Consider the following 26,536-nt stretch of genomic DNA (forward strand, 5'->3'; position numbering starts at 1 on the left):
ATAAAGTTATGTGAAAGCCTTGACGTCATATATTTCGCGTTGGCCTGGACGTGGCATCTGAGAAGACTGCGAAAGAGAAGCTGCACCCACTCTCTGTCTGGTTACAATAAACAGCTTTGGTTTTCTATTTTATTATCGTCAAGCGGAGCTCTTTCACAACATGGGGCTAACAATTTCGTCGATATTTTCCAGGCTTTTTGGCAAAAAACAGATGAGGATACTTATGGGTGAGCAATCCTCTTATCAACCTGGCCAAGGAACTAGCTGGCTGTTAGCTAACGTTAGCTAGCTAGTGGAAGGGGGTTGCCATATCAGGGATGTACTTTGATTTTTGTGAAATATTACAGTTATAGTAAACTACCTGTTCACAAGTCTTGTAACGTAAACATTACTCGTTTGAGAGCAATCGGGGTAAAAACACAGACTAGCTAGGCTAACACTCGGGCTTAGACGGAAAATTGCTAGCTATTGCACAATAATTACTTGTAGTTTGTTCACTTAATACCAACAAATGGCTTAGCTACGTCATATCTCATGTCTATACAAGTTGGTAGATATAGTGAACTTTTTTTAATGGGTCTATAGTTTTCAATGCGACGCATCTAGAATCATGTCCATCCCTCTTACCATAACTTCTACACCTATATGTTGGACAGCCTATATTTCGGGGTTGTGGATGCTGCTCCTAATTTGAGCTAAAGGCTCAGATGCTAACCTATATATATTTATATACGTTGTCCAAATCATTGCAGTTTGACAGCTGATGGGAAACTAGGCACCCCCTCTGTCAGCTGTCAGAGGGATTTCATTTGACACGGAGACAGACCTGTTTTGTAATGGATACCTATCTATTTCATGAAGTTGCAGTACAATACGTTTGTCTTGCTTGTTTTTTTTTGTTAGGTTACTTATTTTCCATACAAAAAAAATCTATATGGGTTTATTATGATTGAGAAGTTTGACATTACTCTTTTCTTCTGTAGTTGGTTTGGACGCTGCTGGAAAGACTACTATTCTCTACAAACTGAAGCTGGGGGAGATTGTAACCACAATTCCAACCATTGGTAAGAAAATCTCTGGCTATGACCAGAGCCAAAGATGGATAGATCTCTAGCATACACAACCATATGCAAAACATGGGCCCTCTCAGCTCCTGGCAGACTGTCTTTAAAAACATCTCTCAGTAATCTGATTTAAATGGGTGACTTGCTTTCTCATGGAGCTTGTGGGCAGATTTTTTTTGATGTCTTGTCCTGGTGACTGATGTAGCATGACACACACTGAGCCAAATCTTTGATGTGTCGCCATGGTAATCAAGTATAATTGTTCAGGAATGTAGGCCTACCTTGTTTAATGTTCATGGAAATGGTCAATAAGGTCCACACAGAGCTGTGCACTCAACAATTCAGTCTGTCAAATTTCAGCAAAAAAATATTTTTGGACACGACAGTGAGGTATAGAACTGGAGCTGAATGGTTTTAAGCCTTGCATTCTGGGACAAAGAACAGTAGATGGCTATACTGCCTCCATGCTCTAGAGCTGTTGGGGCTTGCTGGGTGAGGTGGCTCTTTTTATGGAGCAGATTGGTCGATAAGTGTCTAAACTCCTAGACAAAATAAGTAGGGAAGAAAATAATGGTTTGTCCCACCTGAGATCAGATAGACAGAACTGGGTCACCATTCGTTTTTCAATTTGAGCTACAAGTAATAGTTTACTCCTATTGCAAATTGGTTTTAATTAGCTTATTTTATACAGAAACGTATTTCTACCATAGTGATCTAGATTGGAGCTGTTTTGTGCTGAAAGTGTCAGACTGGTGACTCTGGATCTAGTCTCTGTGAATTCCTGTTGCTGATGCTCTCTCTCGCTCTTCGGTGACTGAGCAGGTTTTAACGTGGAGACTGTTGAGTACAAGAACATTTGTTTCACCGTGTGGGATGTGGGCGGTCAGGACAAGATCCGCCCCCTCTGGAGGCACTACTTCCAGAACACACAGGTATGACACACCTGTGACACACCTGTGACATACATCAGTGATGTCATCATTGCATATATTTGATATCTTAATTCAACTATACAAATAGTGCCAGAATCAATGTGTCAGAATGGACCCTGTCAAAATAACCCTTGTTTATCTCAAAAGCTAGGTGAATATGTAGAGTAGACAAAATACATAACAGTAGCCTGACTTTTGAACCTTGACTTCACAGGGCCTTATCTTCGTAGTGGACAGCAACGACAGAGAGAGAGTAGCGGAATCGGCAGAGGAGCTGTCTAAAATGGTACGTGTTGCACACGTCTATTTATAAGCTACTGTTGTTTTTGGTCAAGGAACAGTATGCATTTTGTGTTGGCATTTACCATATTTCTTTGAAAAGGAACCTAAAACTGAGCTCATGGTTGACATGGGAAAATAAACAGTAATTCAGTGGTAAATAATGGTGTTATTTATATAGTTGCCATTGTGACTGATCATTCATTATCCGTGTTGACACACACAGCCTTCTGTGGCCAATGGTTTCCCATTGACAAAGGTCGCCTCCATAAATGTTTTCCCTCCCCTTGTTCTCCCTACCAATTTTCACATTTATTTCTCTCTCTACAGCTGCAGGAGGATGAGTTGAGGGAGGCAGTGTTGCTGGTGTTTGCAAACAAACAGGACCTGCCCAACGCTATGGCAGTGAGCGACCTCACAGACAAACTGGGCCTGCAGAGCTTGCGCAGCAGAGTTGTGAGCATATCTCTCTCATACACACACACACACTTGAACAGTCCTTCCAAAGAGTTGTACAGTAAAATGTATTTCTGACCAGATAAAGATGTGGTCCATGTAGTATACACTGTGGCTATGCAGTTATTAATATGTATGACATTACTGGATTTTATGTACAGCAACTCATTATGTCTCTCTCCTTCCAGTGGCATGTCCAGGCTACCTGTGCTACCCAGGGCACTGGGCTATACGAAGGACTGGACTGGCTTTCCAACGAGCTGTCGAAACGCTAAAGAATGGAGAAATCGCAGGACCGGCGCGAAAGAGATCTGAACACACGAGCAAGAGAAGGGGCGCAGGCTGAGCATTTCATCAATGGAAGAAAAAAAACTGCAACTTTTTAAATGATCAGTGTGTCTGTCTGGTAGAACTTGCAGTTATGGACTTTGCAATCAGTTCCTGTTCTGAAACCTTTTTTTCATCATTCTTCCCTTTTATTCCCATTATTGTGAAACCTGCAGATGTTTCATAGACTGTTTCTTCCTTTATGCCACCCAACTTCCTCAACAGTAAAATTGTTTTAAGTTGCATGTTTTAAAAAAACAGATTCACATGATGGTTGTGTGCTAATGTTGAGGAATGGAAGGGTGGGCCACTAGGTTTTGTTTGGTGGGGGTATTTGGATACCGGGAGTTTGTTGGAAACAGTATATGGGGGAGGGCAGCGGTGGGGTTTTGGGTGCAAAACCCCTCTGACCTTCCCTGACTGAGTCATTCCAGAGAGCTGAACCTGAAGGCCAGTTCCATTCCTAAACAATGTGAAGAGAGCAGGACCTTCAGTCATTTCAAAGGCCATTATGATGCAATAAAATGTTTTTTTTCTTTTCTCAACTGCTGAAACATTGTCTTCTGAGTGCGAGGTCGGACATAGTTAGTCATGGAGGATCGTGAGATGTGGCCCTGGTTCAAATAGTTGGGAATGTTTCTTAACTTTAGCCTAAACAACCTGTTCAGTTTTAGTTTGTACGTTTTAAGCAAAGAGAGCAGATTCTCCTAGGTTTATCAACAACTCTGATACTTTGAAAAGTAAATTGTGTAGTTGGGGAAGTAAACTGCTTTAATGTGCTTATAAAAACAGTTCCACGCCCATTTACATTTCCCTCTTAATTTTCAGATTAAAATCCTACTTAGATATTTTCATTATGCAGCTTTAAAGCACGCAGCTTTAAAGCTGCAATATGGAACTTTTTGGGCAACCTGACCAAAGTCACAAATTTAAGTTAAAGATATGTAATTCATTGACAGCAAGTCTTTAACTAGGCAGGTTAAGAACAAATTACTTACAATGACGGCCTACCACGGCCGACGCTGGTTCAATTGTGCGCCTGCCTATGGGACTCAGTCACGGCCGGATGTGATACAGCTTGGACGCAGTAGATTTGTAAAATTTCTATGCCTCACCTTCCATTTAGTTTTTGCATCTTTTACTTTTGTACAACAGCTTCAAACAGCTGAAAATATATTTTGGGTTATGGAGAAAATATTTAAAGTTTAAATGCTGCAATGATTCTCCACACTATGCTTACTGGTTTTTGTCACAAACTGAAATTAGGCAAACTATTAGAATTTTAGCAACCAGGAAATGGCGGAGCAATTTCAGCATAGTGCAACTTTAAAAAGGCATTTATAAACAAGTTCAAAGCATGTGGATGTTTATAAGCAAAGCTTTATTTGAGGTAATCAAAATAGTAAAACCAAGCTATTTCATTTAGAGAAGGACCCTAAATCTTCCAGACAATTTAACATGCAAAGACAATAGCTCACGATAAAACAGTCATTGCATGTGTATATACACACATTAGTACTGATAGCAATTACATATAAACATTGCAGACGTGATACTCAGTTCAGGTTAGAAAAAAAACAACAGTCACCCTAAAAATATCAATTTCCATCAAGCCACATTCCATAGGGCACAACATTAATACATAGAAATGTATTAAGTATAACAGACATACCTCAGAGGTATTTAAAAGATGTCAGCTCTATCCATGGTATTTCTATCTGCAACATTCAGTATGTTAAACAAAACCCTGCTGGGTTATTAGGGAGCATTCAAACTAAATAGCAAGTGCACAGATACTATAAACTGAATAGATTGAATTCCAGTCTACCTGCCACACACAAACCAACAATTCATTATCACACACTGTAGGGACTAATACACCACGACACTATTCTGTTCCATTTCTCATTACAAAGTTACCAATTAAGATTACATGCAGTTTGACATGACTATTTTGGCCCATTCAATGTGAATTCTTCAATATCTATACTGAACAAAAATATAAACTTAATATGTAAAGTGTTGGTCTCATGTTTCATGAGCTGAAATAAAAGATCCCAGAAATTCTTTACACACAAGCTTATTTCTCTCAAACTTTGTGCACAAATTTGTTTACATCCATGTTAATGAGCATTTCTCCTTTGCCAAGATAAGCCATCCACCTGACAGGTGTGGCATATCAAGAAGTGTATTAAATAGCGTGATTACACAGGTGCACCTTGTGCCGGGGGACAATAAAAGGCCTCTCTAAAATGTGGAGTTGTCACACAACACGATGCCACAGATGTCTCAAGTTGAGGGAGCCTGCAATTGGCATGCTGACTGCAGGAATGTCCAACAGAGCTGTTGCCAGAGAATGTAATGTTCATTTCTCTACAATAAGCCACCTCAAACACCATTTTAGAGATTTTGGCAGTACATCCAACCGGCCTCACAACTGCAGACCACGTGTAACCACGCCAGCCCAGGACCTCCACATCCAGCTTCTTAACCTGCGGGATCATCTGAGTAGGGGAATGGGGGGTGCTGAGGAGTATTTATGTCTGTAATAATGCCATTTTGGGGGGGAAACTCATTCTGATTGGCTGGTCCTGGCTCCCCAGTGTGTGGGCCTATGACCTCCCAGGCCACACCACTGCCCACTCATGTGAAATCCCTAGATTAGGGCCTAATTAATTTATTTCAATTGACTGATTTCCTTCTATGAACTTCAACTCAGTAAAATCTTTGAAATTGTTACATGTTGTATTAATATTTTTGTTCAGTGTAACTTCATATGTGCTTTCTTCTGTTGTTCTAAAACCTTATATAACGAGGAATGGAACAAAACAGTTCAGTGGATTACAGAGTTCCTGTCCTGTGTGAGTTGATTGGAGTGATGTCCTTCGTCCTCCCAACCCATCTTCACTGCATGGTTCTACACCACTACAGGTTCCCTCTTGTTGTTCTGACGTTTCACCACAAACACTTTCTGACCAGACACGGTCACTGTGTACACATAGTCCTCTAGCATGACTGTGAAGAAATAGAACACAGGGAGGTCTGGTTAGAGCGGCATGTTGGCAACAGCAATACTGTGTGTATGTGCGTTCGAATGAGTGACCCTAGGTCCCAGGTGTGTGTTGTCAGACTTACCTGACATGCGTTTGAATGGTGGCTCAGCAGCACCCTGCAGTCTGAAGCGACATGCTGTCCGCACCATCTGCATTATGACCCCAGCTGTGTGCTCATCATTCTCCAGCTCCCCCGCAGACTGAGAGAGGGGGGTAACAGGGAGTCAGTTGGAAATGAGATGGAGTGGAGGATAGGCGTGCTGCAACCTGGGCTTTATCTAAGCTGCTACCAGGGCAGGACATACATATACGCATATTTGTGTGAACATACTGCCAATACGCCATCCTCACTGATCACCAAATACCCCAGTTGATCAGGGATCCTCTCCAGACCCTGTGTCAGAGCGCTAGTAGTCTAAAACACAAACAAATGACATACATGGACACATGTTAGGATCTGTGGGAGAGGTACAATTACCTGCCACCAAACACTGTTTTCAAAGCTCAAAGGAGATTAACTTTACATCAAATCTGCTTTTGTCAATAGTAAAAGTGGCCACAAAGAATCAGTGTTTACAGCTAGTTAGCGAGACATCGGAGCCAGAAAACTATCAAACGCACTACAGTACACACAAAATAGGCTACAATGTAGCTGATACAACAGTATGAACCACTGAATTACGTTGCTTTTACACAATACAAAGTCACAGACTACCAGTAAAGCAAAATATAAGAGTTTATACCATTTTCACTTATTTTGCCCGATGAGGAAGCCCATCTGATGCGTTTCCTCTCTTTTTTTCACGTGACTTCATCAGCTGATGTGACGTCACGTTATTCCGATATAGAAGTATTTTATCCTTTGATGAGGCATAAACCCAAAACCACTACTTCGTTTACAAAACAATTTAAAGCTATTCAATGTATTGCATTGTCATTGATAGACAGTCATTTTGTCCTGCTCGCCATTTCATGATATGGAAAATTATATAGACCAGTAGATGGCGCTATCTGCGTTTTGTGACAGCTGACATCTCCAAAGAGCTCACCAAAAGCGGAAGTACTGGTCAGCTGACAGTTTCGTGATTCAGAGAAGGAGAAACACTTCAGTCATTGCTTGTTTTTGCAGTTTTATCTTGTAGAATTGAATAATGGCTGGGCGAGGTAAATTAATTGCCGTTATTGGCGATGAAGACACGTGTACCGGGTTCCTACTCGGTGGCATTGGCGAGCTGAATAAAAATCGTAGCCCGAATTTCTTGGTGGTCGAGAAGGAGACAAGCATCGCAGAGATAGAGGAGACCTTCAAGTAAGTTATAGCTAGCTATCTACCAAATTTTGAGATCGAAGAAAAATAGCTAAAAGCAGACAAACTGTGCGCTTGTTTGCACACAGGGTGAACACAGTTGATGCTATATTATGTTTGTAATTGCATTGGTAACATCGAACATTATCTGTGCTACACCTAACAGTACCTATCCTGTAACTCCCAGTATAATGGATACAATTTTTCTGGGGGGGGGTAAATAACATTATCTGGTGCTACAATCTGTACTTAGGTGGTATCATGATATCTGTATTCCATTAGGCCTAGTTGTGTGATTTGATTAATTATATCACCTTGAAATACTACTAGTATCTCTTTCAATCCATATAAGTTACTGCTGGACAACATACCTTGTTTTTTGGTGTTTAAAGACCTGCACTGTAATGTTCACAGTCATCGTCTCTCTAATTTACTTACTTCTGTTATGCTCCCTCCTAGGAGTTTCCTGACCCGCAATGACATCGGCATCATCCTGATCAACCAGTTCATAGCAGAGATGATCCGTCACGCCATCGACCAGCACATGGAGTCCATCCCTGCCGTGCTGGAGATACCCTCCAAGGAGCACCCATATGACGCCTCCAAGGACTCCATCCTACGCAGGGCCAAGGGCATGTTCTCTGCTGAGGACTTCCGATAAACACACAACACGTACCCAAAGATGCAGGGACAGAGATGGAAGAGGGGGACTTTGGAGACTGTCGTGATCCTAAATTAGTTATCTTGTGTAATACCATGAAAGCTGTAAAGTATGAATTGGCCTGATGGCAGTTTCATGTGTTATCCATATTGACTGAGGCCATATGTGGTACCTACAGTCCCACTCTCATCTCTTGCCATGGTCCTGCTCCATCCACCTGGCAATGCATTTTCGCCAGACCCAATGTTGAATTGTTTGATGTAATAGTTTAGTTTTTCATTCCTTTGCCTGGAACATTATGGTATTACTGTTCATTGACCACATTGATGGTTGAATTGTTTTGCAGTATACCTTTCCGGGTTATTCATGTTGTATGAAATCTTACGCAGGTACTGTATCTTGTGGTCTCATCTAGTCTGATTTTCAAATGCTTGCTTCATTTTGTCATAACCTTGGGGAGATTATGCTTGCATAAAACATCTCAGCAAAGAATTGTAGATAGTCATCTGCAATTCAGGGAGTGTAACATTTGTCCGATCATGCATGTGACCATGACTGTGTCTGTGTTAACTTCACATTTGTAATTTATGGAAACATTCTCTATGTATCTTAAACTGTAAAGTAGCATTTCATCATCTGGTGACATGTACCCTGTGGATTGGGGAATAATACTGTACATCTCATCAACAGAAAATCCACACAAGAATGGCACAGCTTGAAAAAACAGTGTTTAGCACTGCAAAATGTCGTAATGTATTGCAGTTGTGACAGTTTTAACTTATACCTGTATAAAAAAAAAAATAGATGTTTAAAAATAATTATTATTCTATACCAACCTGTGCTGTGTAAGTTATTAATAATAATGTCAAGACCAGGACAACTGTCTTAAATGTTTGATATTAGAAGACAATCACACTATCCACAATCTCACAAAAGCCTTAAACAATTCCCTGTATGTTAGCTTGGAAGACTTCATTATTTCATACTGTACAAAATCTTGAAATTAGAACCAGCAATCCTCCATGCTGATTCTAAAGCCTTATAGCGCTAGTAGCCTGAAGTAGGACAAGAATGTTACATGTCAGTCATAATGAAATCCCACTACCAACTATGCCTCTCTCCAACCCTGTCTGTAAAAGAGATACAAGCTTTCCTGATGATGTGACTTGACCAGGTAGTTTCTTTTGGGAAGTAGGGTAAAATTCCCATGCAGTCAAAGTTTGTTTAATATCTCACTGCATAGTTTAGGCAGAAGTGAAGTACTTCCCAGCATCTCTGTGCCAGTGGTGGAGGACAAGCTTCAATCACAGATTTTTTTTTCCAAAAACCTTAAAGCCCAGTATATTATCCCTGACAATAAATCTGATTTAGAGTGGTTCCCATGATTAAAGCCCGACCCTGAGACTGAACCTGATGTATTACAGTATGTGGGGGCCTGCACACACGGATGCTGTGAACCAACTGGCAAATATTTGGACAACCTTGTGACGGGCCTCATCATTTATCTTGCTGGACGTGTGAGTCCTTCAATTCTTCCATGTTCTTCAGTGAACCAGGGACAAACACCAATACACAAACACAGCTCTGTTCTACTTATAAAGATATGGAAGGTTGGCCAATAGGTGCTCAGTAAGCTATATAAGAGGTCCTCCCAGAAAGAATCTGTACCTGAACACTGGGGATTCTTTTCACGGACCTGACGGCCCTTCCGGAGAACATGATCCCTGCCTGGTCTCTCGGTGTCCTCCTCCTGGGCTACGTCTTTGGATTCCCAGTCCCCTTCAACAGCACTCAGAGGTAAGACATCTATCTACCTGTGAAAATAGGAGATTAGAGGTATGGATGGCGGACAAGATGGATAGAGTTGTAACCTGTGAGGCATGTGCATTTTATTTCCTCTGTAGACAATATGAATATGAGACTCTTCCTCAACTCAACGACACAGTGAGAAACACTACACAGTGAGTTTTGGGTTCTAATACTTCTAAAAACAAGGATGAGTTTGACTAAATGTGAGAATAGTGTGACCAACATACTGCTTTGCTCTTTCAGACCCTTCATGTCGAATGACACAGAGTCCAATGAAACAGAGATTCCCTTCCCCTTTCAGTGAGTATATTTATGGGTTTATATTTGTATTTTGTTGAATCCAAATGTTGTATGCCATTTAGAAGAAAGAACACGCACATTGCATCTCATGTTGGGCGGCAAGTAGCCTAGCGCTTAGAGAGGCGAGCCAGTTTGAATCCCGGGTCTCAAATCCTAGATGCCATTGCCTACCGGTATGCCCTTGAGCAAGGGACTTAACCCCCCACAACACCATCTTCCTGGACGCACAGGTGGCAGCCCCTCGTACCTCTCCAAAATCATGTGTGTCTTTTTGGAGGGGTTGGGTTTAAAGTGGAAGTACAATTTCGGTTGGACCTTGTGTGCAATTGACCAACAAAGTTGTTCTACCTTGTTCTATCGTTACAGAATTATACTTCCTATGGAGAATATGAGTCCATTATTGTAAGTCAGCTCTTCAAACTCAGCACGGCCCCTGAGGGCAAAACACATGTACTTTAGCGTGTGTAAACACTATTGACTCATAACTCTTTTCAATCTTGTTTTGCCAGATGTGAAAGAACAAGTTTTATGGATTCACATACATTTTTCAAAAATATCTCGTATTTTTTTCTTTCTCCTTCAGGGATTACGACCATGCAATACCGTAAGTCTCCCTAAATGTACGCAAGTACAACGCGATTGAATCATTTTGACTGAGCACACAAGCCTGTGTGTGTGTCCAACTGTTGTGTATGTGTCCAACTGTTGTGTGTGTGTCCAACTGCACTATTGTTAAAGTAATAGTGCAAATACATAACCTTAACTGTTTCTTTAGCAGCAGTGACACGGTCATTGCTGCATGTCTCCCTACCCAGCAGGACACACTCCAGACCTCTAACCTGATACTCCCCTCCTTTCAATCCAGAGGCAGCGTGTCTCTCTGCTACCTTCCCACCTGTATGAACGCTAATCTGGGGTCAGCCCTGCAGAAAGGGGACGAGATAGCGGGCGCCTCCACCAATGACCCCCATGGGATAGGCAGAAAATGACACTGACACAGGACAGCTTAAATTGGCACAAAGTTTTTTAATAACACGTGTTATCACATTGGTTGCAGCATGACTTTGGTAATAGGTTTTGTTGCTCTCTAACAGAAAAACGGCACTACAACTATTTCTGAAATGTACTGCACCAGAGTTGAAGTAAAAATGAAAAGGAAACTAATGCTAGGGTGCGTTTTAAAGTAGATTAACTATTATAATAGTTCATAACTTACATTCAATATGTTGAGTACTTTATGTCAAATACTTACTTGTTTTGTGTAAAGTGACTAAACCAAATATACTTCACTTCTTTTGTACGCAAGTAAAAGCTTTTTACAAACCAGGAGTGATGCAATAAATGCCTGCTTTTCACATAAAAATATAATCATAAATGTCTGTCTGCACTTTTCTTGATTCAATCCACACTCACTCTGGTTCATAAAAAATTATAGGCCTTACTCAACCATGAATATCTAGTTGAGCAGAATGACGCAAAGGGATACAAAGTGCAGACAGAGTAACTGATAAAGTGATACTCTTCTGTTGAATCTAAAGGCCTTGATGTTAGTACATGACCTGTGTGTGTTTTTTTATATGTTTACTGTATGTAGGCGATGAAACCCAGCTGAGTAAACAAGAAATGTTCTATAACTTGAAGTTTTATTTTTATTTTTTTTTTAACATTTTATTTCACCTTTATTTAACCAGGTAGGCTAGTTGAGAACAAGTTCTCATTTGCAATTGCGACCTGGCCAAGATAAAGCATATCAATTCGACACATACAGCAACACAGAGTTACACATGGAATAAACAAAACATAGTCAATAATACAGTAGAACAAAAGAAAACAAGTGACAGAGTAGTTTAACTCACTACTGATATCCCCTCTGTATCCACACAGGCTCTGTATTCCTTGGAACAGCACTGAAACAGAGTGTGGCTCAACGTGAGGAGGATCATTGGTGGAAAGGGTTGTGGGTATGCTATAGAAAATATATACTGTGACAATTCAACTCCCACTCTGTTGTTGCTCTTTTGCCAACAGGCCTGAGGTGTTGATGCAGAGTCAGAACGAGACAGATAGCAACTCAACATTAACTACGTGAGTTCTCTTATTCTATTATTATAAACAGGCAACTACCCTTTAGTTGTGCACATGTTCCAATATGCCATTAATCATTTCTTTCCCCTCTACTGCACACAGATACAACAGTCCTCCTTTCCTTGTGGATATAAGGGAAAGAAAACTTTCGGGGTAAGTATGTGTTTTCAGTCAGTCTTCATACATTTTATCAGTAGGTGGCGCTTTAACTCTAAAGGAGGGAAGACAACAAGCATTACAAAACTGTACATTGTTGAAGTGAAATCAATGTTTCCTCTGTCCTTCTTGGCAACTCTTTTTAGACTAGAAAATGTAGTAGCTTCTCCAGGCTGCATGGTGAGTCTCTGTGCCCTGATTAACCTGGGCCATGCACTGAACCAGGGCGGGGACGAGAGTGCAGGCGGGGCAACCAGAGACCCACATGGCAACGGCAAGAGATGAGCGGAAGAGCAGTGGAGGAAGATGAGAAGAAGTGTGATGTTGGGCCTCATACAGGAGCTGCTGGCTGTGCTCTATTTGTCTTAAACCATTACTTTTGTCACCACTGATCTGGAAAGATAAGAGGATTGAGAGAAATGTGGAAATATTGTAGTCGCTCCACCAGCCTATTGCTTATGTGCAGCACTTGGTGATGGAGGAGAGGAGACAATAGGAGAGGAGTTGTACAGAGGGTGTAATTTGTGTGTGGTAAACCTAAAAAGTTGCTATTTAGTAAAGACAGATTAATAATTATCTTCTTAAATAATTTGAGATTATCCACTTTTAATAAAGAAAATTATCAAATATGTGTCATTGTGTGACACAGGGCCTGCTTGACATAAGCGGTTATCCCCGCCCAGGTTCTCAACTGTTGAGAGTTATAATATTAGAATACACAAGATGCAAGTTCGAAATGTGATTGTGCAGTCACTCAAGTAGCCATGTCAGCGAACAATTTTTAGATTGGTAAATTAGTCTAGCCAGGTATCTAAACTTGTAGTAATCATGTCCGAATAGCAACCTTGGACACAGGGCACGTGGCCAGGGGCCTGTACTCCAGGGGGACCCCATTGATTTTGTTAGTCACTCTCACTCAGATATCATTAACATGGCATAAGTCATGGCAAAATGTGTAGAATTGCAGAAATTTAGCTTTAAAACAGCATATAGCTTACCATATTTCTATCTGGCCCATGACAAAATGAGTAGAATTGCATGAAATCTATTCTAAAATTGCAAAATATTCTCTCCGCCCCATGGCAAAATGTGTACAACTGCAGACAACTTGCTTTAAAACTGCAATATTTTCTCAACACCCTATGGCAAAATGTGTATAATTGCAGGAATTTCACTTTAAAACGTACATTTTTTGTCTCCAATGTCAAGAGGGGGGGAACAAAAAAATATTGACCGCTTGGCCAATCAAATCTCGCTTAGGGCCCCCAAAAGGGGAACCGGCCCTGGTGTGACGACATAAACCTTTTGTTACGCAAATGTTTGGAGAGGTTTCACGAGCGCGCCATGATACCCGCACACATTTTGGTGATGGAACATTCAACCCTACATCTCGTGCAATTTCTCTTGCACATTTAATGTGATGGAGATTGTATTGGTGCTGAATGTATCCAGATAATAAAAGGATATTCCAAATATTGAATTGCTTTGGGTGACAGTTGTGCATAACCTCAACCCGCAAGAAGACTAGCTGACTTTTGGGAAGAGCAGCGGCCATGGATTCTCAAAAACAGGAGTTTTGGAAGGAGGCTATTTTGAAAGAAAAAATTGTCAGACTAAATTGGTTTCGAGATAACTGGATCAAACCTAAACTCGTCAAAAAGGTGGGTGAAAAACGAGGGGTGAAACTGCCACAAATCAACGAACCTCAACGTGAAGCTAAACCGGTGAAAACGCTGACCAGAGAAGGGACGCAGGTCAAAAGTAGAGATGAGAAGGTCATTATCGATGTGATGCGGCCGGTTTCGGGAGAGACTCGGGATGTGCTGTATGATGGCTTTTCGGAAGAGGAGACTGGACGCTACAAATACCTCCTCCTCAGGAAGCGAAAGGATCCTGAGGTCAAGTACCTCTACCCTATAACCAGCAACTGGCAGTATGGATGGGGTCTGGGTAAAAAACAACACATTTTTTTCTTTTAAATTATTAAGCTTAATTGTTGATTAACCAATTAAACAGGCATTCTATCAACATGGTAAAACCACTCATGGATTTGAAATGTTTAAACATATAAATAGCATAAATTAACTGGAACATCACATGCAATGGGAGGGTATACAGTAGAAAAAACTATTCAGGGGGTGACATCATTGTCCTGACCAGCTTTTAGCTCTACTAATTCCATGTCTTATCTCCAGTTGTCATGGTAACTGTCCCTGCTGCGCCCCTTCTGAATGCAGGTGACATGAACAAGGCCTACGTCCCGATGTACGCACTCAACGCCATTGTGAAAGAGAGCTTTTTCCGCAAGAACGGCGTCTTCCCTCACACCGCCACCTCAGACACCGTGGCGTGATGGTGCCTACCGGATCGCACAGGACTCAACTGACAATACAGACCCAACACCTGCACTGGTTTTGTGAAGACGAAAATCGTTCATCATTAAGCTGATAAATAGAATGTGTAAAATAAAAGCATGGTTCTGGAAACTTGTACCACTGGAGTTTGAGATGGATATTGCCATGTTGGCCTAAGTGCCCCTCCCCCCTTTCAACACACACTGTCTAAATTATAAGTAACTAAATGATCAATGTGAAGTAATCCACCAGACACTCAGACCTTTGTCCCTGTTGGCTATGAGGCTATGGCCTAATGTCATGAATCATTCACCTGCTGGATTAATATCGTATTAAGTCCTGCTTTTCACAAGTGGGCAGATCAGTTTACTTTCACCTGGCTGCCACAGGTGGGTAAGGAGAGTTGGTCTGCAGTCAGGGATGAGTGAACCAACGCTGAGCCCAGAGAATAGAGTGGATTCTGTTACAGTTGGCTACTCTGGTAACAGGGAGAGGGATTGATGGCCAGACACAGGCCCTGAATGTGTAGGGAAAGAGGCATGCCAACCAGCCCCCTTACCTCCCCTCTCTCTAATTAGAGGGAGGTAAATACACTGCTCAAAAAAATAAAGGGAACACTTAACACAATGCAACTCCAAGTCAATCACACTTCTGTGAAATCAAACTGTCCACTTAGGAAGCAACACTGATTGACAATAAATGTCACATGCTGTTGTGCAAATGGAATAGACAAAAGGTGGAAAGTATAGGCAATTAGCAAGACACCTCCAAAAAAGGAGTGATTCTGCAGGTGGTGACCACAGACCACTTCTCAGTTCCTATGCTTCCTGGCTGATGTTTTGGTCACTTTTGAATGCTGGCGGTGCTCTCACTCTAGTGGTAGCATGAGACGGAGTCTACAACCCACACAAGTGGCTCAGGTAGTGCAGTTCATCCAGGATGGCACATCAATGCGAGCTGTGGCAAAAAGATTTGCTGTGTCTGTCAGCGTAGTGTCCAGAGCATGGAGGCGCTACCAGGAGACAGGCCAGTACATCAGGAGACGTGGAGGAGGCCGTAGGAGGGCAACAACCCAGCAGCAGGACCGCTACCTCCGCCTTTGTGCAAGGAGGTGCACTGCCAGAGCCCTGCAAAATGACCTCCAGCAGGCCACAAATGTGCATGTGTCAGCATATGGTCTCACAAGGGGTCTGAGGATCTCATCTCGGTACCTATTGGCAGTCAGGCTACCTCTGGCGAGCACATGGAGGGCTGTGCGGCCCCCCAAAGAAATGCCACCCCACACCATGACTGACCCATCGCCAAACCGGTCATGCTGGAGGATGTTGCAGGCAGCAGAACGTTCTCCACGGCGTCTCCAGACTCTGTCACGTCTGTCACATGTGCTCATGTGCTCAGTGTGAACCTGCTTTCATCTGTGAAGAGCACAGGGCGCCAGTGGCGAATTTGCCAATCTTGGTGTTCTCTGGCAAATGCCAAACGTCCTGCACGGTGTTGGGCTGTAAGCACAACCCCCACCTGTGGACGTCGGGCCCTCATACCACCCTCATGGAGTCTGTTTCTGACCGTTTGAGCAGACACATGCACATTTGTGGCCTGCTGGAGGTCATTTTGCAGCGCGCTGGCAGTGCACCTCCTTGCACAAAGGCGGAGGTAGCGGTCCTGCTGCTGGGTTGTTGCCCTCCTACGGCCTCCTCCACGTCTCCTGATGTACTGGCCTGTCTCCTGGTAGCGCCTCCATGCTCTGGACACTATGCTGACAGACACAGCAAACCTTTTTGCCACAGCTCACATTGATGTGCCATCCTGGATGAACTGCACTACCTGAGCCACTTGTGTGGGTTGTAGACTTCGTCTCATGCTACCACTAGAGTGAGAGCACCGCCAGCATTCAAAAGTGACCAAAACATCAGCCAGGAAGCATAGGAACTGAGAAGTGGTCTGTGGTCACCACCTGCAGAATCACTCCTTTTTGGGGGGTGTCTTGCTAATTGCCTATAATTTCCACCTTTTGTCTATTCCATTTGCACAACAGCATGTGAAATTTATTGTCAATCAGTGTTGCTTCCTAAGTGGACAGTTTGATTTCACAGAAGTGTGATTGACTTGGAGTTACATTGTGTTGTTTAAGTGTTCCCTTTATTTTTTTGAGCAGTGTATATCCCCTCACCACAGTTTTATAGGTAGTAGCCTATTAAAGACAGACTATTCTGATGTGTCTAACATACAACATAACAATTCGTTTTCTCTTTTCCTTACAGAATTCTATTTCGGCCTGTTCAAATAGCCTTAATGCAGAGAGACCCAGTAAAGCTCTTCTGTGAGTGTATTTGTACAGACACCACAAGGGGGAGCCCACACCTCACAATAGACAGAGCAGTGAGCATGACACCGTGATATGGCAGCTTGGTCGAAAAGGCTCTCTGAAATTACATGAATGGTCATTCAAAGCAATGTACTGTAACCCAAGGGACAAAGGCTGGCATTTATGTGAAATGTAACTACGCCAATTTATTACCTACTTATGTCAGTCAAAGATTCTACTTGAATCACAGCGTTGACCACCAGACAACACAGGGGAGAATGACCTCCAGAGAGTGCCACTGTTTTTTCATAGACAGATCAATGCCAATACTCTATTGTAACAGAGAGCATTAGAGGAAATATTGTAAAAAAAAAAAAAGCGAGACGTGCGATGGCAATTCACTGCATTGGCACTTTAGCTATCAAACAAATAGGAAATTACAGGCTCCTCTTATTCCTAGTCTGATGATGCTCTCTCATCACAGGGCCCCATCAGGACAGCAGGCTGTGCTCTGTCAGATAAATAGCTCTCATTACCCACCCAGACACTCCCATAGAGACAGCATTAGCACAGGCAGCCAAATGTCACCACGGCCAGATTCTGAAGCACTGTGATGGGAGCAGTGAGAATAGAAATATACTAAACAAAAAGTTAATCCATCCACCTGACAGGTGCGGCATATCAAGAAGCTGATTAAACAGCATGATCATTACACAGGTGCAACTTGTGTTGGGGATAATACAAGGCCACTGTAAAATGTGCAGTTTTGTCACAAAACACAATACCACAGATGTTTTGAGGGAGCGTTCAATTGGCATGCTGACTGCAGGAATGTCCACCAGAGCTGTTGCCAGAAATTTGAATGTTCGTTTCTCTACCGTTTCTTTGCCGCCTCCAAAATCGTTTTAGAGAATTGTGAGAATACGCCTCACAGCCACAGACCACGTGTAACCACGCCAGACCAGGAACTCCACATCCAGCTTCTTCACCTGTGGGATCATCTGAGGGGGTGCTGAGGTGTATTTCTGTCTGTAATAAAGCCCTTTTGTGGAGAAAAATCCATTCTGATTGGCTGGGCCTAGCTCCCAAGTGAGTGGGCCATAGCCCTCCCAGGCCCACCCATGGCTGCGCCCTTTCCCAGTCGTGAATTTCCTTATATGAACTGTAACTCAGTAAAAAAATAGAAATTGTTGCATGTTGCAATTTGTTTAGTTTATCATTACTAGAATGGTCAAAGTGCATCTTAGAAGCTGATTATTCTTCCAATCAGTGGGTGATGCAGCTTGTTGTTTTCGATGAATAGAGCTCCTTGCCAATCAACTTAAATAACCAATATCTTCCTGGTCGATGGCCTATTACTTGATTTTCAAAATTGGTCCTGGATTATTTTGGATTGTTTCATAGATAAGACATTCACATCTCTAGTTCCTCCTGGAACACTTCCACAGCACAACAGCACTAATGAAAAAATAAAACCATCGCTTTGAGACTCCAAAGGGATATTTACACAAGTTTCAACCACCCACTTCTATCAATAGGGATGCATATATGCCATTCAAAATAGGTAGTAGTTAGGGGCAAATTACACCAGCGCCTCTGTTAATCCTCTCTATCATGACTCAGGGTGTGTGTGTGTGTGTGTCTGTTCGTGTGTTGCGCTGATCTGCAGACTAGTTCTTTCATCCTATCCTGTGACTCACTGCTGCCATCTTCATCTATAACAGGGGGTCAACCCTGCTACGCTTCTCCCACCCACCTCTGGCACATCACACATTTGTTTTTAATGAGTGTGTGTGCCCGTGCATTTTATGTGTGTGTTGCAATAGAAACAAACTGCACACTTGTCAGTTGAGTGATGGAAGGTCTTGTCGTCCTAACCCAGGCAGAACTGATCTCTGGCACGGTTAAACAATTCACACCTCCATCTATGACCGTTATCACCTGCCTTTTCACCATTGGACAGATTATGTCCATACAGGCTTTATACTGGTCTCCAATTGGGCAGAAAACGAAGATGGAAGATTTGCCACGGACCCATAGATCAGTGGCATGGCTAACAGAGTTTAATCAGTCAGAGTAGACTGTAAAGATGTTTAGTTAATGGTTACATATCGGACCTCCAGCCTTCATTCTTCATATGAAGTGGGTTTTAATGAGAGACCACTTGCAACCTACTCAGCGTCCGACAGCGTTTAATGGGGAGGAATAATCTCTCACACGTATGAGTGATTCTGAATAAAACGCCAAAGGTTAGCTAACCTCGGTCTGCTGAAAACGTTGCTTATGACCCTTTCCCCCAGCAACCCTTCTGTCCTTGAGTTTTGGCTAAGTACCTGACTCTGTTTAAACTATAGGCAGATGAATTACTTATGCTTACATGCCGTGAACGCTGCATGGCTAGACAGGACACACGTGGTTAAGTCTTCCTAAATAATCAAGTATCTTAACCCTTTTTATTTTCATTCCCTCTCGCTTTCTTTTTTTGTTGTCCATACTTCATTCTGGTTCAGTCTCAAAGAGATGAGGTTGTCACTACCAAGTTTGCTGAAAAGGTTAGTTTTCAGTGCTTCATCTCTCTTTCTCTCTCTCTGTCTCTCGCTCTTCGAACCGTTTCCAGCTGTCCCTCTTGGTTTTTGTTTCCTCTCTCTCTCTCTCTGATGTATGAGGATGACTGTGATCTCTGTGCCAGTGTTGGTGGAGCATATTTTTACTTCTATTTTGGAGTAAAAACAACACCTGCCATTTTACCTGCAGATATCAATCCTGCCAACAGTTTATTTCCCCAAAGTCATAACCGTCCAACAGTACCACTTGGTGCGTGAAACCAAGTGGCCCAAACATGATCCCATCCCATTCCAAGTCTCGCAGAGATAACAGAACATGTTTTTCTGTCTGTGTTCTTAGCCCATGTATCCCCTGTTTACTTTAGTAATTATATCAGTAAAAATACCAATCCAATCCCGGAGACAAGAAAACACAACCCATGACATCACATTCCATTTCTCGTGTTGGTCGTATACTTATCAGTGCATCAGAGAGAGAGAGGGTTAACTGATTGGGAACGCAATCACACCACGCTGCTGCTAGCTGATTAGATGATTATATCGTAGGCTGGGCTGCTCTTTGAGCAATCAAACATGTCAGGGAGAGACACAGGAGCAGGTGTGTGTCACAGCTCTTTGTCTAGGCATGTGTGGCTGATGCAGTGTGAACACATGGATGGAATACAGAAACAAAAGCCCGGGGAGGAGAGAGTGACGCAGAGAGACATAAAGAGAGATGCAGAGAGAGAGAGAGACAGAGAGAGAGAGAGAGGCAGAGAGAGAGAGTGGCCTTCTGTTCCAGGGGATCCTGTCCAACTGGCGACTCAGTGGTGCGCGGGGGACAGCGCTTCAACTTTTTCATATAATACCAGCATGTAGGCTGCCACGAACACAAACACACACCCACTCATAATAGCACACAGTAAGCATTAAGCACACACACAAGTCATGACACATGCACGTGCACACACCAGTGGAGGCTACTGAGGGGAGAACGAATTATAATAATGGCCGAAACGGAGCAAATGGAATGGCATCAAACACCCTACCATGAGCCCATTCTCCCCAATTATTGTGCCACCGATCTCCTGTGGCACACACGCACACAAACACACAAACATCGGGCCATTTTATTAGTGTGCTGTCGAACCTGATCAGTTTCAATGGCTGCCACGATGGGGGGGGGGGGTTGCTTGTACGTTCACATCACTCACAGCTAAATGGATTGGCCTGGGGGAGCGATTGACAAGCACAAGCACCTCTTTATGTGTTTGTCAATATTACAACTGTTTGGAAGAGGGCTAATGGACAGAACAGGCGGGGCGGGGGATGGTTACAGGCTGCCCTAAATGGACCATGGAAATCACTACTCCATGATATATACAGTCGTTGCCAAAAGTTTTGAGAATGACACAAATATTATTTTTCACAATGTCTGCTGCCTCCGTTTGTATGATGGCAATTTGCAAATACTCCAGAATGTTATGAAGAGTGATCAGATGAATTGCAATTAATTGCAAAGTCCCTCTTTGCCATGCAAATGAGCTGAATCCCCCCAAAACATTTCCACTGCATTTCAGCCCTGCCACAAAAGGACCAGCTGACATCATGTCAGTGCTTCTCTCGTTAACACAGGTGTGAGTGTTGACAAGGACAAGGCTGGAGATCCCTCTGTCATGCTGATTGAGTTTGAATAACTGACTGGAAGCTTCAAAAGGAGGGTGGTGCTTGGAATCATTGTTCTTCCTCTGTCACCCATGGTTACCTGCAAGGAAACACGTGCTGTTATCATTGCTTTGCACGAAAAGGGCTTCACAGGCAAGGATATTGCTGCCAGTAAGATTGCACCTAAATCAACCATTTATCGGAACATCAAGAACTTCAAGGAGAGCGGTTCAATTGTTGTGAAGAAGGCTTCAGGGCGCCCAAGAAAGTCCAGCAAGCGCCAAGACCGTCTCCTAAAGTTGATTCAGCTGCGGGATCGGGGCACCACCAGTACAGAGTTTGCTCAGGAATGGCAGCAGGCAGGTGTGAGTGCATCTGCACGCACAGTGAAGCGAAGACTTTTGGAGGATGGCCCGGTGTCATGAAGGGCAGCAAAGAAGCCACTTCTCTCCAGGAAAAACAACAGGGACAGATTGATATTCTGCAAAAGGTACAGGGATTGGCCTGCTGAGGACTGGGGTAAAGTAATTTTCTCTGATGAATCCCCTTTCCAATTTTTTGGGGCATATGGAAAAAAAGCTTGTCCGTAGAAGACAAGGTGAGCGCTACCATCAGTCCTGTGTCATGCCAACAGTAAAGCCTCCTGAGACCATTCATGTGTGGGGTTGCTTCTCAGCCAAGGGAGTGCGCTCACTCACAATTTTGCCTAAGAACACAGCCATGAATAAAGAATGGTAACAACACATCCTCCGAGAGCAACTTCACTCAACCATCCAGGAACAGTTTGGTGACGAACAATGCCTTTTCCAGCATGATGGAGCACCTTGCCATAAGGCGAAAGTAATAACTAAGTGGCTCGGGGAACAAAACATCAATATTTTGGGTCCATGGCCAGGAAACTCCCCAGACTTTAATCCCATTGAGAACTTGTGGTCACACTTCAAGAGGCGGGTGGACAAACAAAAACCCACAAATTCAAAAACCCACAAATTCTGACAAACTCCAAGCATTGATTATGCAAGAATGGGCTGCCATCAGTCAGGATGTGGCACAGAAGTTAATTGACAGCATGCCAGGGAAGATTGCAGAGGTCTTAAAAAAGAAGGGTCAAATATTGACTCTTTGCATCAACTGCATGTAATTGTCAATAAAAGCCTTTGACACTTATGAAATACTTGTATTTATACTTCAGTATTCCATAGTAACATCTGACAAAAATATCTAAAGACACTGAAGCAGCAAACTTTGTGGAAATTAATATTTGTGTCATTCTCAAAACTTTTGGCCACGACTGTACATAGTTACATATATAGGCGATGTATCTTATACTGTCCCGGCTGATACCCTACTCTCTGTGGTAGGGTAAGGAGTTGCACTATTGCACAAATACAGTATATTACACCCCCTTTTCTGAAATTTGGTCCTCGAGGTGAGAAATAGTTCTGATTTTCATTCTTCTTCTCTAATCAGAGGCTAATTCAGTCAAGTGACACCCGGTGAGTGGACTGTCTGGTAGTACTAAGCGATAAAGCAACATACATTTAAAAAATGTATATATATTAAACAACTAATTGACGGAAGTCGGTTCCATTTAGTTCGATTTTTTGGGAACCCAACACGCAATTTCTCTCGAGAGAAATCAAATAATTCATGACAGGAGAGAAATCAAGTCAAGAACTATGTGGGACGCTGGGCTGAAGGGAGTTTTCATTAAGCAAATATTCAACCTAGTTCAGCTCAGAAACATGTTTATTAACTACAATGTCCATAATCCATTGCACCTGTTTTTTTCTGTCTCAGACAGAATGAGGACGAAGAAAGAGGTTTCACTCTCCCAAAATCTGTCCAAAATAACCCCCTTTTCTACGGGCTTATTGTTGGACCTAAGCGTGTCACCTTCCTCCCAGCCTTTGTGAAAACGACATCTATTGTTAGGGTGGAGACATGAACATCTCGTCATTATATTCAGATCTCTGGACGGATACACTTTTACGCCTGATACAGTACGTTAGGTTACATACACCCGGAGAGAGAGAAAATGTAGCCTACACCACACAACGACGACACGGACAGAGACAATTTGTGAACGACACGGACAGAGACAATTTGTGAAAGTACACCTTATCTATTTCGAAGAACTAGTACAATGATTTTGTCAGACAGCTCTGCAGCATACTTAGGCAGGCTAGCTAAATAGGATGACTACAGACAGTACAGTATGGGTAGAACATAGACAACTGGCTGGCTGACTGCTGCTGCTTGAACAGAGATGAGATGATGACTTTAAGGAATGAAACATAATAAAGTCATCAAATAAAACAAAGTAATGTATACAACTGAAATATTGTATTATTTCAAAGTAATTTCCTATTGATGTCTACCCAATGTGGACCGGACAGAGACCATTTAATTTATTTTTTTTGGCAATTTAATGTTTACTATTTTGGGCTTTGGAATTTTCATTAAAAAGCTCTATAATCATTGTAATGTCATAATTTGTTTAATTATAGAAACTCTGTGACTAATTTTAAAAATAATCTAACCGAAACCGTACCGACCTAAAAAAAGCACTAATCGCTCAGCACTACTCACTGGCTAATCAGTGATGTCCATCAATCACTTATTAACTTCCAGAGAGAAAATAAAATCATAAGTATTTGGGGCTCGGATTTGAGTACCCCTGCAGTACATACCCTAGACTCACATGCCAGGCCTCTAGGCTAGCCACCAAGAAGCAATTACAAAACCGGTTAAATCAACTCCTTTCACCTTGACTTTGAAAACCTAAAAAACACTGCATTCAAGGAGAGGGTCATCTGCACAGAAGTGATCTAGTTGTTGTAATGAAGTCATGGGTCACTGAGGTCAATGGAGGCTTAGACCTTGGGTGGCGTCCCAAATGGCCCCCTATTCCCTATGTAGTGCACTACTTTTGACCAAAAGCAGTGCACTATATAGGGAACAGGGTGCCATGTGGGATGCAGGCTTGACCTGGAAGTTACACAAGAGGAACATCAACACTTCTTGATGGGCGATGAAGGCTTAGTAAGAGAACGACTGCCCTAGAGCCTTATATCTAAATATATAAAGATTAGCTTAGCTTCAGAGACAAGACAGCATTGGGATGCAGGGTGGTATGTTGCTGGTAGACTCCAGCTAGGAGGGCTATTGCAGTAGATTGACTGTTAATTTATCCGGGAGCACAGCTATGCAGCATTTGTGATTGGTAGCGAACTCTTTAGTGAGTGTTTATAGGCCTAGAGCTGGTTGGGGACAGCCTGTCCTCTTTTAACAGATGTTAGATCAGGTGGTATTTGCAAACAGTCTAAATGTAATGAATTCCTCCAGTGACAGGCCAGAGCCAGGCTTTTTAATGTAATTCCTCTTTAATTAAAGCTAAGGACTGTCAGGCACTCTGCTGATACCATAGCCCTCTGTTAGCCTGCCTGCTCATCTCTTTCTATACCCCTCCCTACATCACACTCCCTCCCTCGCTGTCTCTCTTTCTCACTGTCTCTCTCTCGCTGTCTCTCTCTCTTGCTGTCTCTCTCTCGCTGTCTCTCTCTCTCTCACACCATTTCTATGTCACCCCTCTTTTGGTCCCCCTCTCTCCCCTATTTCTTCCCCTCTTTCATCCTTCCCTCTGCCCCACTCTTTATCTCCCTCTCTGTTCCTGTATTTCTCTCCCCCCTTCACAAACATCTCCTCGCACTCATGTCAGGAAGTGTTACATCACTTACGTGAAGTGCAGTGGTGGTATAATAAGGAGTTACTTTAGTCTAGACTGTAAAGTGAAGTCAAGTGAAGACCGCACACTGCTCAGATGGAGAGAATCATGCTGTTTACAATAGGCTGCCATTTGTCATTGTTCCTGCCAATAGTGTCTGGTAAAAGTTTTGATTAAATATAAAGCTCCTTGGTGAGAGTTTTGATCTTCACACAATGGCTCTCCTAATATGAGCCGACTAAGAGCAGACTGAAAATAAAGAATGAGAAAGAGAGCGAGAGAGAGAGAGAGGGGAGGAGGTGGATAGACTGCGTTTAACCTGTCAAGCTCACTTCTCACCAAGTCAATCATCTCAGACAGAATAAATAACCCTATAAAGGGGATGATTTGTAAAAGGTCACACGCACGCACGCACGCACGCACGCACGCACGCACGCACGCACGCACGCACACACACACACACACACACACACACACACACACACACACACACACACACACACACACACACACACACACACTACTTTTACACACACCCACCCTCTCTCTAAATTGGAGCTGTTTTTCCACATCTGAGAAACATTCAGACATTCAGTGCATAACAGCATTAGACATGACATTCACTCGGAAAAGCTCCTTGCTTATCTAAACTGCTTTGCTTTCAAACGGTGAGCGCTCTCAGTGTGCGTACAGATCTCCCAGTGCTTTACAACAAAGACAACGGCAATTAGGATGATGATGGTCATGTTATGGTAAGAATCCCTCCTGGATCTTTTCTACAGTGTTTCTCTGAACGGGTTTGATGTTCTTCAGAGGGCCCTTCAGCAGAGAATCAGCACACACAATACACAGCCCTGATTTCCTTTCAGCTGGGGGACGGACATTTATGCTGAGACAGTAAAACGACTGCAAGAAAGGCACAAAGGATGACAATACGGAAGATTTCTGTGATATCTCATCCTTAAAAAAAACAATGTTTTTTTTATATTGTAGCCGTATTGCAACTGTTTCTACTGAGGTGTTGTTTGAACGCTTGAGCTGGTGGCAGGTGTTTACTTGTAGAGTGCAAAATGAAAGACTAAATTACATCTAAAACGGATTGTTCTAGTCTTAACCTTATATCCACACCTGAGCCCTTTACTGTTTACTTAAAGGTGTGTTAAAGCCGTTGAAGGAGTAGCCTGTTTGAAATCCCTTCTGGTGCTGATGAGTGATGTTCCTATCAGGTATCAGGGGGAAGCAGGCCATCAGCACAACACACATGGGACAGGTGAGAGCAGACTTGGGGCAGTCAGGGGATTAAAGACAGGCCAGCCAGCACTCAGCCCAGCAGGGGAGATGGGGTCTGGGTGGGAGGCAGGGGCACGTTAGTGGGTTCATCTGGCACTGATCCACCAGAGAGAGAAGTCCCTATTTGACCACCTGTGGAAAGGAGGAGGCGGGTGAGGAGGGAAGGAAAGGAGAGATGGTTGGTGAAGGTGAAAGAGAATAGAAGAGTAGGAAAGAGAGGACGA

The 26,536-nt window shown here is 42.8% G+C and overlaps 4 protein-coding genes across 14 annotated transcripts; 3 read left to right on the forward strand and 1 right to left on the reverse strand.

Moving 5' to 3' along the window:
* Positions 1-43: 43 nt before the first annotated feature.
* LOC129838574 (ADP-ribosylation factor 4) lies at positions 44-3,603 on the forward strand. Its single transcript, XM_055905641.1, has 6 exons — positions 44-227; positions 984-1,064; positions 1,887-1,996; positions 2,211-2,282; positions 2,606-2,731; positions 2,920-3,603. The coding sequence occupies exons 1-6, from the start codon at positions 161-163 to the stop codon at positions 3,004-3,006; spliced, it is 543 nt and encodes a 180-aa protein (XP_055761616.1). The 5' UTR covers positions 44-160; the 3' UTR covers positions 3,007-3,603.
* Positions 3,604-4,420: 817 nt separating this feature from the next.
* lamtor4 (late endosomal/lysosomal adaptor, MAPK and MTOR activator 4) lies at positions 4,421-6,964 on the reverse strand. Its single transcript, XM_055905655.1, has 4 exons — positions 6,855-6,964; positions 6,443-6,526; positions 6,194-6,311; positions 4,421-6,073 (listed from the first exon to the last, which is right to left on the reverse strand). The coding sequence occupies exons 1-4, from the start codon at positions 6,855-6,857 to the stop codon at positions 5,976-5,978; spliced, it is 303 nt and encodes a 100-aa protein (XP_055761630.1). The 5' UTR covers positions 6,858-6,964; the 3' UTR covers positions 4,421-5,975.
* Positions 6,965-7,159: 195 nt separating this feature from the next.
* On the forward strand, positions 7,160-8,913 carry LOC129838576 (V-type proton ATPase subunit F-like). The gene is made up of 2 exons (XM_055905654.1): positions 7,160-7,420; positions 7,877-8,913. Exons 1-2 carry the CDS (start codon positions 7,263-7,265, stop codon positions 8,076-8,078), a joined length of 360 nt encoding a protein of 119 aa, XP_055761629.1. The 5' UTR covers positions 7,160-7,262; the 3' UTR covers positions 8,079-8,913.
* A 94-nt stretch (positions 8,914-9,007) lies between these two features.
* zgc:193726 (uncharacterized protein LOC561161 homolog) lies at positions 9,008-14,918 on the forward strand. 11 transcript variants are annotated; one of them, XM_055905643.1, is made up of 9 exons: positions 9,008-9,875; positions 9,983-10,039; positions 10,131-10,187; positions 10,554-10,589; positions 10,771-10,791; positions 12,216-12,272; positions 12,375-12,425; positions 12,575-14,378; positions 14,666-14,918. In XM_055905643.1, exons 1-8 carry the CDS (start codon positions 9,796-9,798, stop codon positions 12,711-12,713), a joined length of 498 nt encoding a protein of 165 aa, XP_055761618.1. In that variant the 5' UTR covers positions 9,008-9,795; the 3' UTR covers positions 12,714-14,378; positions 14,666-14,918. The 11 variants fall into 11 exon arrangements, with proteins under 11 accessions (XP_055761618.1, XP_055761622.1, XP_055761620.1 ...); XM_055905647.1 differs by having other exon boundaries at positions 12,654-14,378; XM_055905645.1 differs by lacking the exon at positions 10,554-10,589.
* The last annotated feature ends 11,618 nt before the right edge of the window (positions 14,919-26,536 follow it).

Source organism: Salvelinus fontinalis, chromosome 39, assembly GCF_029448725.1.
Source record: "Salvelinus fontinalis isolate EN_2023a chromosome 39, ASM2944872v1, whole genome shotgun sequence".
Classification (NCBI taxonomy): Eukaryota; Metazoa; Chordata; class Actinopteri; order Salmoniformes; family Salmonidae; genus Salvelinus; species Salvelinus fontinalis.

Bases quoted from the DNA above. Each gene is read 5' to 3' on its own strand.
- LOC129838574 (XM_055905641.1), top strand. From the start codon at position 161: ATGGGGCTAACAATTTCGTCGATATTTTCCAGGCTTTTTGGCAAAAAA. The intron at 228-983 runs GTGAGCAATCCT...TTTCTTCTGTAG, and splicing joins ACAGATGAGGATACTTATGG to TTGGTTTGGACGCTGCTGGA. The intron at 2,732-2,919 runs GTGAGCATATCT...CTCTCCTTCCAG, and splicing joins AGAGCTTGCGCAGCAGAGTT to TGGCATGTCCAGGCTACCTG.
- lamtor4 (XM_055905655.1), bottom strand. The intron at 6,312-6,442 runs GTATGTTCACAC...CCCCTCTCTCAG, and splicing joins GTGAGGATGGCGTATTGGCA to TCTGCGGGGGAGCTGGAGAA. The intron at 6,074-6,193 runs GTAAGTCTGACA...ATTTCTTCACAG, and splicing joins ACCATTCAAACGCATGTCAG to TCATGCTAGAGGACTATGTG.
- LOC129838576 (XM_055905654.1), top strand. From the start codon at position 7,263: ATGGCTGGGCGAGGTAAATTAATTGCCGTTATTGGCGATGAAGACACG. The intron at 7,421-7,876 runs GTAAGTTATAGC...GCTCCCTCCTAG, and splicing joins GAGATAGAGGAGACCTTCAA to GAGTTTCCTGACCCGCAATG.
- zgc:193726 (XM_055905642.1), top strand. From the start codon at position 13,982: ATGGATTCTCAAAAACAGGAGTTTTGGAAGGAGGCTATTTTGAAAGAA. The intron at 14,379-14,665 runs GTAAAAAACAAC...TTCTGAATGCAG, and splicing joins GCAGTATGGATGGGGTCTGG to GTGACATGAACAAGGCCTAC.